This window comes from Apteryx mantelli, chromosome 9 (genome assembly GCF_036417845.1).
Source record: "Apteryx mantelli isolate bAptMan1 chromosome 9, bAptMan1.hap1, whole genome shotgun sequence".
In the NCBI taxonomy this organism is placed as follows: Eukaryota; Metazoa; Chordata; class Aves; order Apterygiformes; family Apterygidae; genus Apteryx; species Apteryx mantelli.
The window spans coordinates 11,598,233-11,611,481 of record NC_089986.1 but is presented as its reverse complement, the minus strand read 5'-3'; the positions used below and the strand labels follow the sequence as shown (position 1 = coordinate 11,611,481).

General features: G+C 65.1%; 2 protein-coding genes across 3 annotated transcripts; both read right to left on the bottom strand.

Annotated features, from left to right (window-relative positions):
- Positions 1–476: 476 nt before the first annotated feature.
- Positions 477–3,344, bottom strand: LOC106483791 (mitochondrial ubiquitin ligase activator of nfkb 1-A-like). Of its 2 annotated transcripts, XM_067301701.1 has the most exons (5): positions 3,278–3,344; positions 2,828–2,967; positions 2,455–2,542; positions 2,251–2,371; positions 477–2,059 (listed from the first exon to the last, which is right to left on the bottom strand). In XM_067301701.1, exons 2-5 carry the CDS (start codon positions 2,942–2,944, stop codon positions 1,363–1,365), a joined length of 1,023 nt encoding a protein of 340 aa, XP_067157802.1. In that variant the 5' UTR covers positions 2,945–2,967; positions 3,278–3,344; the 3' UTR covers positions 477–1,362. The 2 variants fall into 2 exon arrangements, with proteins under 2 accessions (XP_067157802.1, XP_067157801.1); XM_067301700.1 differs by lacking the exon at positions 3,278–3,344 and having other exon boundaries at positions 2,828–3,267.
- Positions 3,345–4,874: 1,530 nt separating this feature from the next.
- Positions 4,875–12,977, bottom strand: ECE2 (endothelin converting enzyme 2). The gene is made up of 19 exons (XM_067301706.1): positions 12,922–12,977; positions 12,741–12,827; positions 12,079–12,223; positions 11,424–11,639; positions 11,141–11,265; positions 10,833–10,979; positions 10,681–10,746; positions 10,274–10,462; positions 9,614–9,756; positions 9,361–9,475; positions 8,969–9,079; positions 8,705–8,803; positions 8,508–8,585; positions 8,153–8,256; positions 7,666–7,776; positions 7,106–7,173; positions 6,120–6,310; positions 5,934–6,029; positions 4,875–5,731 (listed from the first exon to the last, which is right to left on the bottom strand). The coding sequence occupies exons 2-19, from the start codon at positions 12,825–12,827 to the stop codon at positions 5,555–5,557; spliced, it is 2,268 nt and encodes a 755-aa protein (XP_067157807.1). The 5' UTR covers positions 12,922–12,977; the 3' UTR covers positions 4,875–5,554.
- Positions 12,978–13,249: the final 272 nt, after the last annotated feature.

Genomic DNA, 13,249 nt, shown 5'->3' with positions numbered 1-13,249 from the left:
AACGGACCCCCTCCTTGCGCCCTTCGGGGCTGCAGCGGGGCACCCTGCGCCCCGGAGGAGGTACCCCCGCGGATGGCGACACCCTGGGTGGCCAGGGGAAGGGCCCCCCTCACCCCCCCAGTACCGTCACCCAGGGGAGGCGGGCGCTCACCCCCCTGCTGAAATCCCAGCCCTTGCCCCCCCTCCCAGGGTTTTGGCTTCCCCATGCCCCATGGGGACTGGCCCAGTGACCTCCCAGCCCACTGCCTGGCAGCCCCACAGGGGTGGCTGCCCCCCCCCTTTTTGAGCCCTCTCCTCAGCTGCTGCTTTTTCCCCTGGGCTGGGTGTTTTAAGCCGGACCAGCTCCCTGAGCCAGTTTGTCAAGGGGTTGGTGGCACCCACCAGCCCTCCCCAGGAGGATTCCTCTGCTCCAAGTGTGTCAACCGGGCCCACAGTCCCCCGTTTTTAACGGCATAAAGAAAGGCACGAGGCTGAGCTCCACTCCTTGGCTTTATCAATCAACAAACAGCGGCAAGCTGCTCTCGCACCGGGGCAGGAAAGCTGAGCTCTGGGGTGGGCACACGCAGGGGCTCAGCGAGGGCTGGGGGCCCGGGCAGGCTCCAGTGCTGCCCTGTATCTCCAGCTCCAGGAAGAGACTGGAGACTCTACAGTGAGGGATGGAGAGACACCGCAGCCCCACAACAGCCTTGCATACCCCCTGCTTCCCAGGGTACCGGGGGACAGAGCAGCAGCTGGCAAAGGCAAAATTCAGCTCTTCCCTGAAACTGGGACCTCCGTCCCCCAAATGCCCCCGCACAGTCTGTATAGTGGCCATAGCCACACCAATTAAGGGTAGAAAAACACTGGAACCATGGCCAGGTCTGCGTCCTCCCACCTTCCCCAGATGTGTCCATCCAGCCCTGGTATCCCCCCGACCCCAGTCACTCTGGGGACAAAGCCACACGCTGGAAAAGCAAAACAAGGAAAAAACCCACATGCCTCCTGGGAGGAGGGGTCTCTGCCTTGGGTCAATGCTGCAAAAACAAGGTTCAAACAGCCACCCGCCAAAGTAAATGCCCTGGGGGGTGCAGGGGAGCTTTCTCCTTATGTCGGGCACCAGAGAGCACGTTTCCTCCCAGCTAGTGACATTAAGGGGGCTCCCTCTGGCAGCCAGAATTCAAATAGGAGCATGGGGAGCTATAAGCCCGCCCTGGCTTTATAGAGAATGCCCTTGACCACCCAAAACCGGATGGGAGGCAAATCAGGACCCCTCCATCCCCAAGAGGAATTGCACCCCTGCATGCAAGCGGACGGTGGACATTTCTACAGGCTCAAGGCTTGGCTTGGTTCATGCTGCCCCTGCCCAGGCCCCCTCAGGTGCTCTCAGGCCTGGTACAGGGGCACCACACGGTCAATGGGCCCCCGGCAGATGGGGCAGAGGCGGGTGGGCAAGGCCTGGAAGCAGCGGAAGCAGCAGCAGATGTGGCCGCAGCCCAGAAGGACGCACTCGCGGGGCCGCGTCAGGCAGACCACACAGGAGTCCTCAAGCCCCTCGTCCCCGACCTCCTCACTGTCCGGCTCCTTGTCTTCAGGCTTCTGCTTGAGGCGGATGTGGCGGTAGGCACGGCACAGGGCGTGCAGGAGGACGGCCAAGCCTGCCACGGCGCACAGCATGGCTGCCCCCTTCCAGAGCCCGCTGGCCGACTCCAGCTCCGCCAGCACCGTCTGCCAGTCCCCCAGGCACAGGAAATACTCGCCCCCCTTGCCCGGCGGCTGGAGGTGCAGGGAGCCGTCGGGGTGCAGGGCCAGCTCCCCGATGCCCGTCAGCCCGGCCCCCACTCGCAGCATCTCCTCCGTCTCTAGGATGCCCTTGGGTTTCTCCCCACTCAGGTAGTGGCCCAGCAGGTCGCGGAAACCGTGGGCCGGCTGCTGGAACCGCTCATACACTGTCTCCAGGGGCAGGTGGACGGCTCGGAGCGGGCTCTCCACGCTCACCTGCGTCACCGCCTCGGCATCTGGTGAGGCCAGCAAGAAGGGGACGGTGTAGACCTGCTCCGAGAGCACCCGCTCGCTCTCGCTCCTGCAAGCAGCCAAGAGCACAGCACTGAGAATGTGGACAACTTGGAACAACCCTGAGCTTCTGCGGCTGAAGCGAGGGCAGGGAGCAGAGCCTGTGACCAAGCTGCCTCCTGCCTCTCAAATGGCCCCAGAGGAAGGGGGGCTGGACCCGCTGGTGCAAGCCCACCCCTGCTGCCCCACCACATTGCTCACCAGCTCCGGGCCAAGCTGTTCCAGATCAGCCGATGTTCTTTTAGAAGCAGTTTCTGGATCACACCCTGCATCTCCTCATGATAATGGCTGGACAGTGCGGCCTTGGCTGGCAGCACTATGCCTGAGGGTGAAGGGATGCATCAGAGCCAAGGGAGGAGAACCCCAGCCCCTATGCCCAGTGTGGGGGCCATGGGGAGGCCTTACCTTCCAGGGCGACATAAGACAGGCACCTCCCATCAGCTGCAGACACCAGTGCTGGCAAATTGTCATCAACCTGGAGCTTTGGGGCCTCCTGGAAGAGCAGGGCCTGAGCGTGAGCAGGGGCGGGGGAGACAGGCTGGTGGGCAGAGGGCTGGTCACGCGTGGCACTGGGGGTGTCTTTGGCAGGATGTGACCTGCCTGGTCTTGGGCCTCATGACACAGATGGAGGATGCAGTGATCAGTAAGGTGCACCCACATCAAGGGCTCTGGGCTGGACAGCGTTGGGCAGTGGGGATGGGAGGGTGGGCAGGAGAGAGAGTCGGAGCAGGAGAACGGGCAGCGAGGTACAGAGCAGTACCCAGCCCTTTCTGGCTACCTGGATGCGTGCCGCGACTCTGGCTTTCTTCCTGTACAGGTAGTAAAAGAGGCCGGAGAAGGCGATGCTGGAGCCCAGGCACAGCAGCTCCCCAGGCGTGATGGGCAGCGTGTCCATGGTGCCAGGCGCGGGCAGCACGTCTGTAAGGCGAGCGTGTTGGCGAGGGGATGAGGCTGCGTCAGCCCGGCGCAGGGAGATCCCCGTGTCCCCAGGGTGCTGCTGGCCTAGAGCCAAACCGGCCCATGACCCCGGTCAGGGTCAGATCGGCTTAACTCCAGCACCCAGCGCCGTCCCGGGCCCAGCACCCAGCGCCGTCCCGGGCCCAGCACCCAGCACCCGGCCCAGGCCCAGGCCGAAGCCCCGGCCTAGCAACCAGCCTGGGCCCAGCGCTCAGCACCCGGTCCAGCACCCAACACCCAGGACCCGGCCGCCGCCGCCGCCGCCGCTCACCCCGGCCCGGCCCCGCTGTCGCGGCGCCCCCCAAAGCCGGAGGCGCCGGGCCCGGACCCCCGGCCCCGCCGCGCTGCCTACTGGGAAATGGAGTGCAGCCCCCGCACAGCGGCAGCGCCAGCGTCCCCAGCGCCGAACTACAGCTCCCGTCGGGCCTTGCGCCAAGCCGCCCGGGCGCCGCCTCTTCTTGCCGCCGCCAGGACTGCAACTCCCGGCGACCTTTGCGCCGCCCCGCCCCCACGTGACTGCTCGCGCCTGCGTGCTGGGGGTGGGGTGGTGGCATGGCTGCTGGGGTGTGGGGGGCCTGTATGGGGCGGGGTCCCAGTATGAAGGCTGGGGCATGGGGCAGGAGGGGGTGGGTGTTGGGGTCCCAGTATGGAGGCCAGGATGCAGGGTGGGGGTCCCAGCATGGGGCAGGGGGGTGGTTGTGGGGGTCCCGGTATGGAGGCCAGGAGGCCTCAGCCCCAGCCCCAGCTCCTGCTCCTGCTCCAGGCCTCCAGACTGGTTCGGGGGTGTGAAGCCGTGGGGAAATAGCAGGCACTGCCGGGGGGGGGGGCAGCGGGGTGGCATGGGCCACCATGAGAGCCCAGCGAGGAGGGAGGGAGCTGAGCTGAAGGTTTAGGCTCTTGTCTTTCCCTCCACAACATCCTCCCCTCTTCCCTCTCCTTCCCTAGGGACAGCAGCTGTGGGGGCCCTTCTGCAGGTTGGCTCCGCTCAGGGCTTGGTCGCTGTTCACCGCCCTGGGTGGCTCCATGCTGCTCAGGGTGCTGCTCCTCGCTCCCCGCCTGCCTGCCAGGCTCGAGGGACGGTGCCTCTGAGGCTTGCCTGGGAGGGACTGGCTCTGTGGATAAGCCTGGCCCAGCCATCATGTCAGTGGGAAGTGACTTGTGCGCGGGATCGTAGCTCCGGTTCCTCCGGAAAGCGCCCATCTCCTGGTGTTGTGGGCTGGGACTGGATCTGGTGCCCCCCGGCTGGGAGTGGGAAAGGCCAGGCAGCCCCAGGCGTCAGGCTGCTGCAGCACCCTTGCTTTTACCTGCCGCTCGTGTTCCCAGTTGACAGCTTCACAGCAAGTTTTGGGGAAGGCTTTTGCAGTGGGTTTTGCAGGGCCATGAGACAGTTCCAGCCACAGCTCTTGTTTTCCTAGGCACCATCTCCTGAAATGGCTAGTGCTCCATGGGGCCTCTCCTGCAAGCACCCTCCTCTGTCCTCAGTGCCCTCTGGGTGCCTTTGGTCTGTTCTCACCCCAGTGCCAGCTTGTAGCATAAGCAGCCGCCCCCACCATGCCAGTGGTTTAGGAGGTGACATGCCTCCTTGTCCTCCCCACACCGGCTTGACCCCAGCCAGGATGCCTGGGCAGAGGCAGGCTGTGTTGTGCCTGCTTAGCTCCGTGACTGCCATATTCCCTTCCTGGAACATCTTAGAGGCCACCTCCTGTCTGGGAGACCTCTCATCCCTCAGGATGTCTTGTCTCCAGCACGTCCCTTAACCTTGTGCTTTTGAATCACTGTCTCTGTGCCCGCAAAAGTCCTGGATCCTATCGCTGCCCCGACACTGCGAAGGACTTGGAGCCGCTAGAGTAAGTGGAAACTGCTTTTAATCATTAAATAAATTCAGCAACAGCCACCCACAGCTGAAGGCACCAGTTCCCTCTGCCACCCACTGGTCCCAGCAGACGTGGATGGGGAAGCCAAGCTGGTTCAGGAGGGGATTGAGTTAAGAGAAGGAGCCGGGTGGCTCCAAACCTTGCAGCTCCGTCTGGGAATGTGTTCCTGGGGTGGGCGGCAGGTTGGGGTGGCAGAAGCAGAGGGGGGCTTGGCTCTAACACTGTCCGTGGGGCCTGTCTAACCTGCCGACTCTGGGGGGAATGTGATGCTGAGGGGGCTGAGGCATGCCCATCTCTAGGCACGTCGGGGTTGGGGGGCAGAGCTGCGTTTCTGGGCTGCCATGGCTTCTCTGCCAGCTGTGCCTGTCTGCCAGCTTTGGATGAGGGCTGCAGTGAGTGGGCGCAGCAGCTCTGGTCCATGCCCGGCACGGGGGCCGCGTGAGCTGGGCTGGGGGTGATGGGATGAGGGCGATGGGGGCGGGGGCGAGGACCTGGAATGGAGGGGGCAAGGCGGCGTGTGTGCATGGGGAGGACCACGATGGAGAGTAGCCGGGAGGTGGCCCCTCTCTCTGCCCATGGGTCAGCTCCGGTGCCCGGGCAAAGGTGGGGGTACAGATGGGCATGCGTCCCTCTGTCCCCTGCACCCTCCCTGGCCTGGTGGGCTGTCCCTGACCCTACCACACCTCACAGTGCTTGCCGGGGTTCATGGGTGAGCCCAGGGGGCAGCCAAAATGTTCGACAAAGTCCCGGGAGTTGCTGAGGGTGCCGATGACGCGGTACTTGTCGGGGCTGTGCGGGTCGGTGACCAGCCCTTCGTGGGAGCTCTCGGGCGTCCGGACGGAGCACCACACCTGCCGGAGGGGGAATGGCCTTAGGGACGGGGACAGCCCCGCTGGGACCAGCGAGGGAAACCTCTGGCTGGGCTGGATGCCTCCCCTGGGCACGACTCCTGCTTCCTGAGCAGAATGGGGAGCTGCGGAGGGACACCAAGGAGCTAGGAAGGGAGGGGGCAACCCTGGGCATCTCCGAGATGCCCATCCTGCTCAGTGATACCTGTGCAAAGCCCACGAAGAAGAGCTGGTGGTTGGTGAGTCCCAGGGCCGGGAGGCGTTTCTCTTCCCCATTCTTCTGCAGCCAGGACTTGTAGGCCTGTGAGAGAGGCGCCATGAAGGCCCGGGATGCAGTGGCGGGGGGAGCCAGGGCGCCGTGCCCGCTGCGGCGGCCGGCAGAGCCACTCACGTTGTAGGCCGCCTTGAGTCCGCCGTTATCGGCGATGTTCTCGCCCAAGGTCTGCCGGCCGTTCACCTTCTCGCGGTGCACAGTGTAGCGGCTGTACTGCTCCGTCATGCACTCCGTGCGGTTCTTGAAGGCCTCCAGCGAGGAGTTCTGCCACCAGGGCCGCAGGTTGCCCTCCTTGTCGTACTCCCGGCCTGTGGGATGGAGCCATGGGGCAGCGTGACCAGGGGCACCAGCCCCACGCCCTAGCCAGCCCCCACCATAGGGGGTCCCAGGACAGGGCTCGGTGGGGTGTGTGTATAGTGCTGCAGGGATGGACTCGGGGGCATCCAGGGCACTTGGAGCCTTAGGTTCATGCCAAGCCCTGCACCTTGGGGAGATGGTGTCTCCCAGCCCCTCCTCCGGGCAGTCTCTGACCAGGGCTCAGCTATGTGCTTGGGTCCCCGAGCATCCCTTGGTGTCCCCCTGCTGTTCCAAGCTGGATTCGAACCCACAGCCTCTGTGATCCCAAATTCCCCCATCACTCCTGGCTCATCCCCACTGGCTCCGGGGCCATGGTGAAGGTGCAAAGCAGAGCAGATGTGAGAGGGACCCGTGCCGTGCCCCGAAACGGAGGATGAGGAGGAGGTGGTGGCGGGGCCATGGGCCGCGCGGGGGGGCTGCAGGGTGGGGGGCCCGAGCTGCAGACACCGTGTCCTCACCAAGCGGATGGAGCGAAAGCTGCACAGAGAAGCCAGGGGGAGGTATCGGCAGGTGCCACCTGGGGAGACAGGACGATAGAAGGGGAAGCCAGCCAGCCGGGGGGTGCAGGGGCGGCCGGGGGCACGAACACGCATGATGCAATGGATGGCAAAGCGGTACCCCCGCGCGCCCGCAGTGCCCCTCTTCCCACGCCGAGGGCCCGGGGGTGGGCAGGGGGCCTCAGGGGTGGCAGGAGGTGCCATGGGAGGCGATGGGGGCCTGGGCCGACAGAGCCCACGGGCTCTCACCTTGGTCATCAAATGCGTGGGTCAGCTCATGCCCCATCACCACGCCGATGCCACCGAAATTGAGGGCTCTGTGAGGCAGTGGGAAAGAGCCAGGTTAGTGTGGAGGGGGTCACACCATCTCAGCTTCTCAGTTGGCTACCTCCATGTCCTGGGAACTGCCACCATGTCCTGTGTTCCCTTCTCCATGTCCTGGGTACCCCCTCTGCATCCTGGGCACCCCCACCACGTCCTGAGCATGCTCTCTCTGGGCACCTGCTGAGACTGCTCTGCTTGGCACCCAACCTGGGGGTAAGCTAACACCCGCTGGGAGTGGGTCCTGCCTGGGGACACTGGTGGCCCCATGGGGACTTTGCAGGCCATTGCAGATGCCGGATGTAAAGCCTGGATGGACCTTCGCCCACCAGGACTTCCACTTTGACTGTGGGCAGCACTTCCCTGTCAGAGGGGTGACCATGGGGTCTGCAGGATGCCAGCTCCGATCCTGAGGGCTGCAGCTTGCCATCTCCCCACTGTGTCCCCCGCTCTTTGGAAATGTCCCCTGGCCCCATGGCTGTGCTCACTTGGGATGGTTGCGGGCGTAGAAGGGGGCCTGCAGGATGCCGGCGGGGAAGACGATCCCGTTCTTGGTCGGCAGGTAGTAGGCATTGACGGTCTGCGGGGTCATGCTCCACCTACGGCAGGGACCAGCCATGCCAGGCGTTGGGGGCACAGCACAGGGCAGGCAGGGCACTGGGCACAGGCAGGGATGTGTCCCCTCTCCCTGTGTCCCCCAGGACCCTCCTGTGTCATCCCACCCCCAAGTGACTTGCCCCCATGTTATCTCCTGTCCCTGCTGTCCCACGAGCTCCCCCCATGGCTACCTTACTGCCCCACAGTGAGACCTTCTCCCCTTGGTGAACCTGCACTGCGAGGGCCATGCTGGGTGAGCGAAGGGACAGTGCCATGCTGGGGCTGGCCCTCTTTCTTGTCCCCCATCCTCCACCCCCCCCCAGGCCCTCCTGCAGCCCAACGGCATGGCTGTGCCCCCCAGGGTGAGCAGCTCCTTACTGGTCCCGATTGGGGGGTTTCCGGAGCTGGTCGGCCATGACTTTGGCAGAGAAGTTGTAGAAGTTGAGCATGTTCTGGAAGAAGGAGTCCTCAGAGACCTCGTACTGGGGAGGAAGAGGATGGGATGAGGATGGAGCCCAACCCAGGGCTGTTCTCCTCCACCGTGACTGGCTGTGCAGGTATGTGCTAGGTACTGAGATGTCTGCTTAATGTCCTTTCCTGCCATGCTGGCCTCCACCCCCCAGCCCTGCTTCCCAAATGGGTCCCTGGCAGCATACTCCCTCCATGGGGCTCTCCAGGGCTTGGCATGAGTGGGGGGCCGGAACTCCTCTCCATGAGCCGGGTGCTCTCCTACCCCATCATAAACGTCGTCCAGCTCCTTGTTGTCCAGGATGAAGTCCGGGAAGCCGATCATGTCATAGATGGCATCCGCCTGCATGGAGAGAGGCCCCAGTCAGTGCCTGGTGGTGAGGTGGGGCCTGGGGATTTCCCAGGGGTTTCCCACCCACTGCCCTCCCCGGGTCCAGGGACAAGCCTGCCCTTCTGGGTCACCTTCTCCTTCGCAGCCTGTCTGGTCTTCTCGTCCATCCAGTCGAGCTGGTCCAGGGACACCTCAAAAGCTGTCCGGATCTCACTGATCATCTCCTCAGCCTGGGGATGGAAGGGAATGAACCCCCAACCCGCTACCAGCAGTGCCAGGCTGTGCCCATGCCACCCCCAGTACCCCTTGCACAGGGACGGGTTGGTCAGGATGCAATTGCGGGGAACCCCCCCAGGGGAAGTGGTGGGGAGGGGAGAGGGCAGAAGTGTCCTCACGATGGCCTTGCTGTCCCGGTCGAAGGTGGCTTTGACGAAGAGGGAGCCCAGGGCGAAGCCCAGCGTGTCATCTGTGTTGGAGATGCAGGTTTGCCAGCGGGGCGTGCAGGACTGTGGGGAGTGAGATGGGAATCTATGAGACCCTCAGGAGCATCCCAACACCCCAATCCTTCCTCTATTCCCCTCCCTGCCCCCCTCAGCTCTCCCTTGACGATGGGGGAGATGCTCAGCAGCTTAAACTCTTGCATCCCAAAAGATGATCCATAGGGTGTCTCTGCAGCATCCTGTGTCACTGCATTCCAAAGGCATCCCAAGGTCAGAGGTGGCCCTGGCTGCCCCTGTGTTGGTTTGGGCTGTGGGCAGGGGGGGGCTGGTCCTGTGGCCCCTGTTACCTTCCTGGTGCCATAGAGTGTCTCCAGCAGCCTCTCCTGGGCCGTCTCAAAGCGCTGGTCCAGGCTGGAGGCTGTTTTCTGCACCAGGTTCCAGATCAGGTAGTTGTTCAGGACGCTGTGAGGGGCAGAGAGACAGCACGGCTTGCCATGGCCACAGTCCACAAGGGATGCCCCCAGCCTCCAAGCTGATGGCACGCCCAAAATGTGCCCCTGCCATGGGTTCAGCCCTCATGGGGCCTTGTGGGTGCCTTACCTCCGGTCAGTGTCGTTGATGAGGTCAGAGACCTGCTGGAGGTAGGCGTCCCCGTACACCACCACGGGCTCCATGTCAGTTAGCTCCAGTGGGGCCAGGGCATAGGCCAGGTAATCCAGCCAGTCAATGGCAGGGGCCAGGGCCTGTGGGGACATGGAGCACTGGGGTGCTCAGCACCGCTCTGCCCCATCCTGCCAGGCACGGGGAATGGGAGCTTTGGAGGGCACAGTGGAGGGGTTTGGGACTGGGCCCCTCAAGAAGGTCCCTCACCAACCCAAACCCTTTCCTTCCTATGGGCCTCCCTCCTGTGGCTCCCTGCAGCTCTCAATGCTCCAGGCCAAGGAAAGGGACCCCTCATTCCTCCCTATGCCCAGTGAGGGGGGCAGGGACCCCTCCAGTGAAGAGTGGGATCTTCCCCCAAATCCTAATGACAAGGTGAAGGGCAACTTGCTCTGAACACCCAGCACCCACCCTGGCACCTGCAAGATGGACAGGGCTGCCCTAGAAGGGGTTTCTGTCCCCATGTGTCCTTGGGGGGCAATGCTGGGCATGGACCCCCTTGGTGCCCTGCAGGACAACCTCTCTGAGTATCCAGGATTTTCCCAGGCTGCTCCCTGCTGGTGGGGACCCCAGGCCATGTCAGGCTGTAGCCATGCCCACCTGCAGCTCGGCGATGCTCATTTTGTGGTAGATCTTCTCGTCGTCCCGCCGCTCAGCCTGGGGCACGGTGATGTTGGCCAGCTGGGTTTCAAAGTCCAGCACCTGCTGCATCTGGAGCTGGGTGGGCTCCTTGGCACCCCCCAGCAGCATGCCCAGCTCCACCATGTAGTCCAGGTACGCCGCCAGGACCTGGCAGGACCCCAAGCCTGGGCTCAGTCATATCTCTGGGCTCACCTCTGTCCCCAGCCTGATTGCCCCTATGCCATCTCCTCGGGGGCTCAGACCTGCTGCCTGCCTGGGCACCGTGCCCGTTCCAGTCCCAATGGGGTGTTGGGTGTAGGCTGGCCCCATTTGCACCCAAATACTGTGGGTTTCCCCCATTCACGCTGACAGGCCCCCAGCCTCACCTTCTCATTGGCAGTCTTGTTCAGGTAGTAATCCCGGGATGGGAGGAAAAGCCCCGACTGGTCCACCTGGGGGGAAGAGAGAGGCAGCATGAACAGCCGGTGCCCGCCAGTGCCCGCTGGTGCCTGTGGCCCCTCGGTGCCACGGTGCTGACCTGGATGATGTTGCTGTTGGAGCTCTTGGAGTCTGCACCCACATACACCGTGAAGAAGGGGGTCGCCCGGTACGTGCCAGACACCATCTTGAGGACCTCCATGAAGTTGGTCTGGTTCCAGGGCCCAGTGATATTCCAGCCGCCAATCTGCTGGCAAACAGTCCCGGTGCCTCAAGGGCTGCCCCATGTTCCCAGGGGACATTTCCCTCTCCGGTTACCCAGACAACAACTGGGAGATGTGCCCAGGCCTGGCTGGGCTGAGACCTGACAACTCGTCTCGCATGTGAGCAGCCGCCTGCTGTGCCCACCTTGTCGATGAGCTCCATGAGCGGCTGGGAGCCCAGCTCTTCTATCCTCTGCTCCTTGAGGCAGGACAGGTAGTACCGCTGTGTCTTCCTCTCCGCCTCGCTGCTGGAGTTGAAGGTGGCGTTCTCTGTGGGAGGCCACAGGTCAGCCCCGGGCACTGGCAGCCGGCACTCGTGCCAGCCCACTGGAGGACCCGGGTTCGGCCATGCTTGGGGGGCACGGAGGCACTCGTAGCTGGGGCTGTGCTGATCCCAGGCGACTGCCACCAGACCCCCCCATGCCCACCTAGGAGGTGCTTCATGATGGCTTGGTTCTGGTCCCAGATGCTGTTGAAGGTGCTCCACTTGGAGCGCCCGTTGGGCAGTGGGTTCCTCTTGATCCAGCCCCCGCACGAGTACTGGTAGAAGTCCTGGCATGGGTCGGTCTCCGAATCCAGGGCCTCCAGGATCTTGCTGGCCACCCGGACGCAGGCATCCGTGAGACACGTGCTGTGAGAAGGATCTGGCAGGGAAGGCATGCCCGGGGGTGTGCATGTGTGCAGGGGGGAAACTGAGGCATGGGGTGGGGCAGAGCCGGGGCAAAGCCCTCCCTGCCTCCAGCCTTCCCTCTGCACCCTGAGGTGGGCAGTGATGGCCAGTGGGGAGTCAAGGGGCTGAGGTGGCTCTTTGGAAGAGCACCCAGACTGGGGCACAGCGCGGCGGCACGTGGATGGGTCACCCGTGGGTCTCCCTGCGGCATGACGCCTGCGGGCTGGGCACAGCCCTGGAGGAAGGTCCCTTGGGGGGATGTTGAAACCGAGGAGCTCAGCCAGCCACCCGGAGGTGCCGTTCCCTGGGCAGGAGTTAGCCTTGGGGATGACCCATCCCTCCCTGTCCTGCCATCCTCATGGGTGGGGGGACACCGGTGACACCGTGGCGCGAGGCCCGGGGGCCCTTCCTACCTCTGCGGTACTGGATGGCCAGGGCGACGACGGCGACACTGAGCAGCAGGGCCAGGGAGACGGAGACGGTGCAGAGCACCAGCTCCAGCTGGCTGCGGGACGCCAGGCGGCTCAGCAGCGGCGCCGTCCCCTTCCGAAACCCCACCTGGGCAGGGGGCACGGCTCGTGTCACACCCCGCGGCGGGGAAACCTGCCGCCTCTGCGCCCTGTTCCTTCCCCACGGCTCCCGGGTGCCCCAGCTTGGCAACGCGTGGGGCACGGAGAGGCACACGGGGACACGGGGTGGGGACCAAGACGGGGACCAGGCCAGGACTGCCTGGAAGGGGCCACGCTGCGTCCGAGGAGGGAGAGAGCTGGGCGCCTGCGCGTCCCTGCTGGGGCCACCTGGGAGATGGGGCGTCCCTCCGAGGGGGCCCGCGGCACCGAGCCGGCGGCCCCCAGCCGCCAGGAAGGACTCTGCCCTGGACAGACTCTGTGCCGCATTTTGGCCGCCTCCCAGCGCAGCCCTGGGAAGTGCCGGGGCTGCCCCGGCTCCCGGCCCCTGCTCTCGTGCCCACCGCGGCGCGGGCAGACTCAGGAGGACGGCGGGGCGGAGGGAGGGGACGGGGGCTCGGCGGGGGCCGGCGGGCGGGCGGGCGGGCAGCGCTTCGGGCAGAGCTCACCTCCACGCTGTCGGGAGAGGCGCTGCCGTCCCCCGCCGGCTCGGGGCCCTCGTCGTCCCGCAGCGTGGCGCGCTTGTAGTCGGGCATCTGCCAGGGGAGAGAGCGGGCTGGGACGGGGCTGGGGGGGCGCGTGCCCGGCGGCGCGGCCCCCCCGGCCCCCACAGCGATGGTGGGCACCCACCTGGCCGGGTGCACGGGGCGCCGGGGCGGGCCCGAAGCCCCGCGGTGCCCCGGGCTCTAGCCCCAGCCCCTTAGCCTTCCTCGCCCTCAGCGCCCCTCCTCATCCTCCCCCGTTGGGGGGGGCGAGGGGGGTCCGGAGCGGGCGGCCGGAGCATCCCTCCATGTCGCCATGGTGGCCGCGGCATCAGCCGCGCCGACAGGTGCCACATCGCCGCGGAGACGTGGTCCCCGTCGCCAGGCAACCGGCCGCACCGTTGCCTAGTGCCGCTGCCTCGCCCCTCCCCCCCGCCTGGAACTTTCCACGCAGATGTGCACGGGCCCCGAAACAT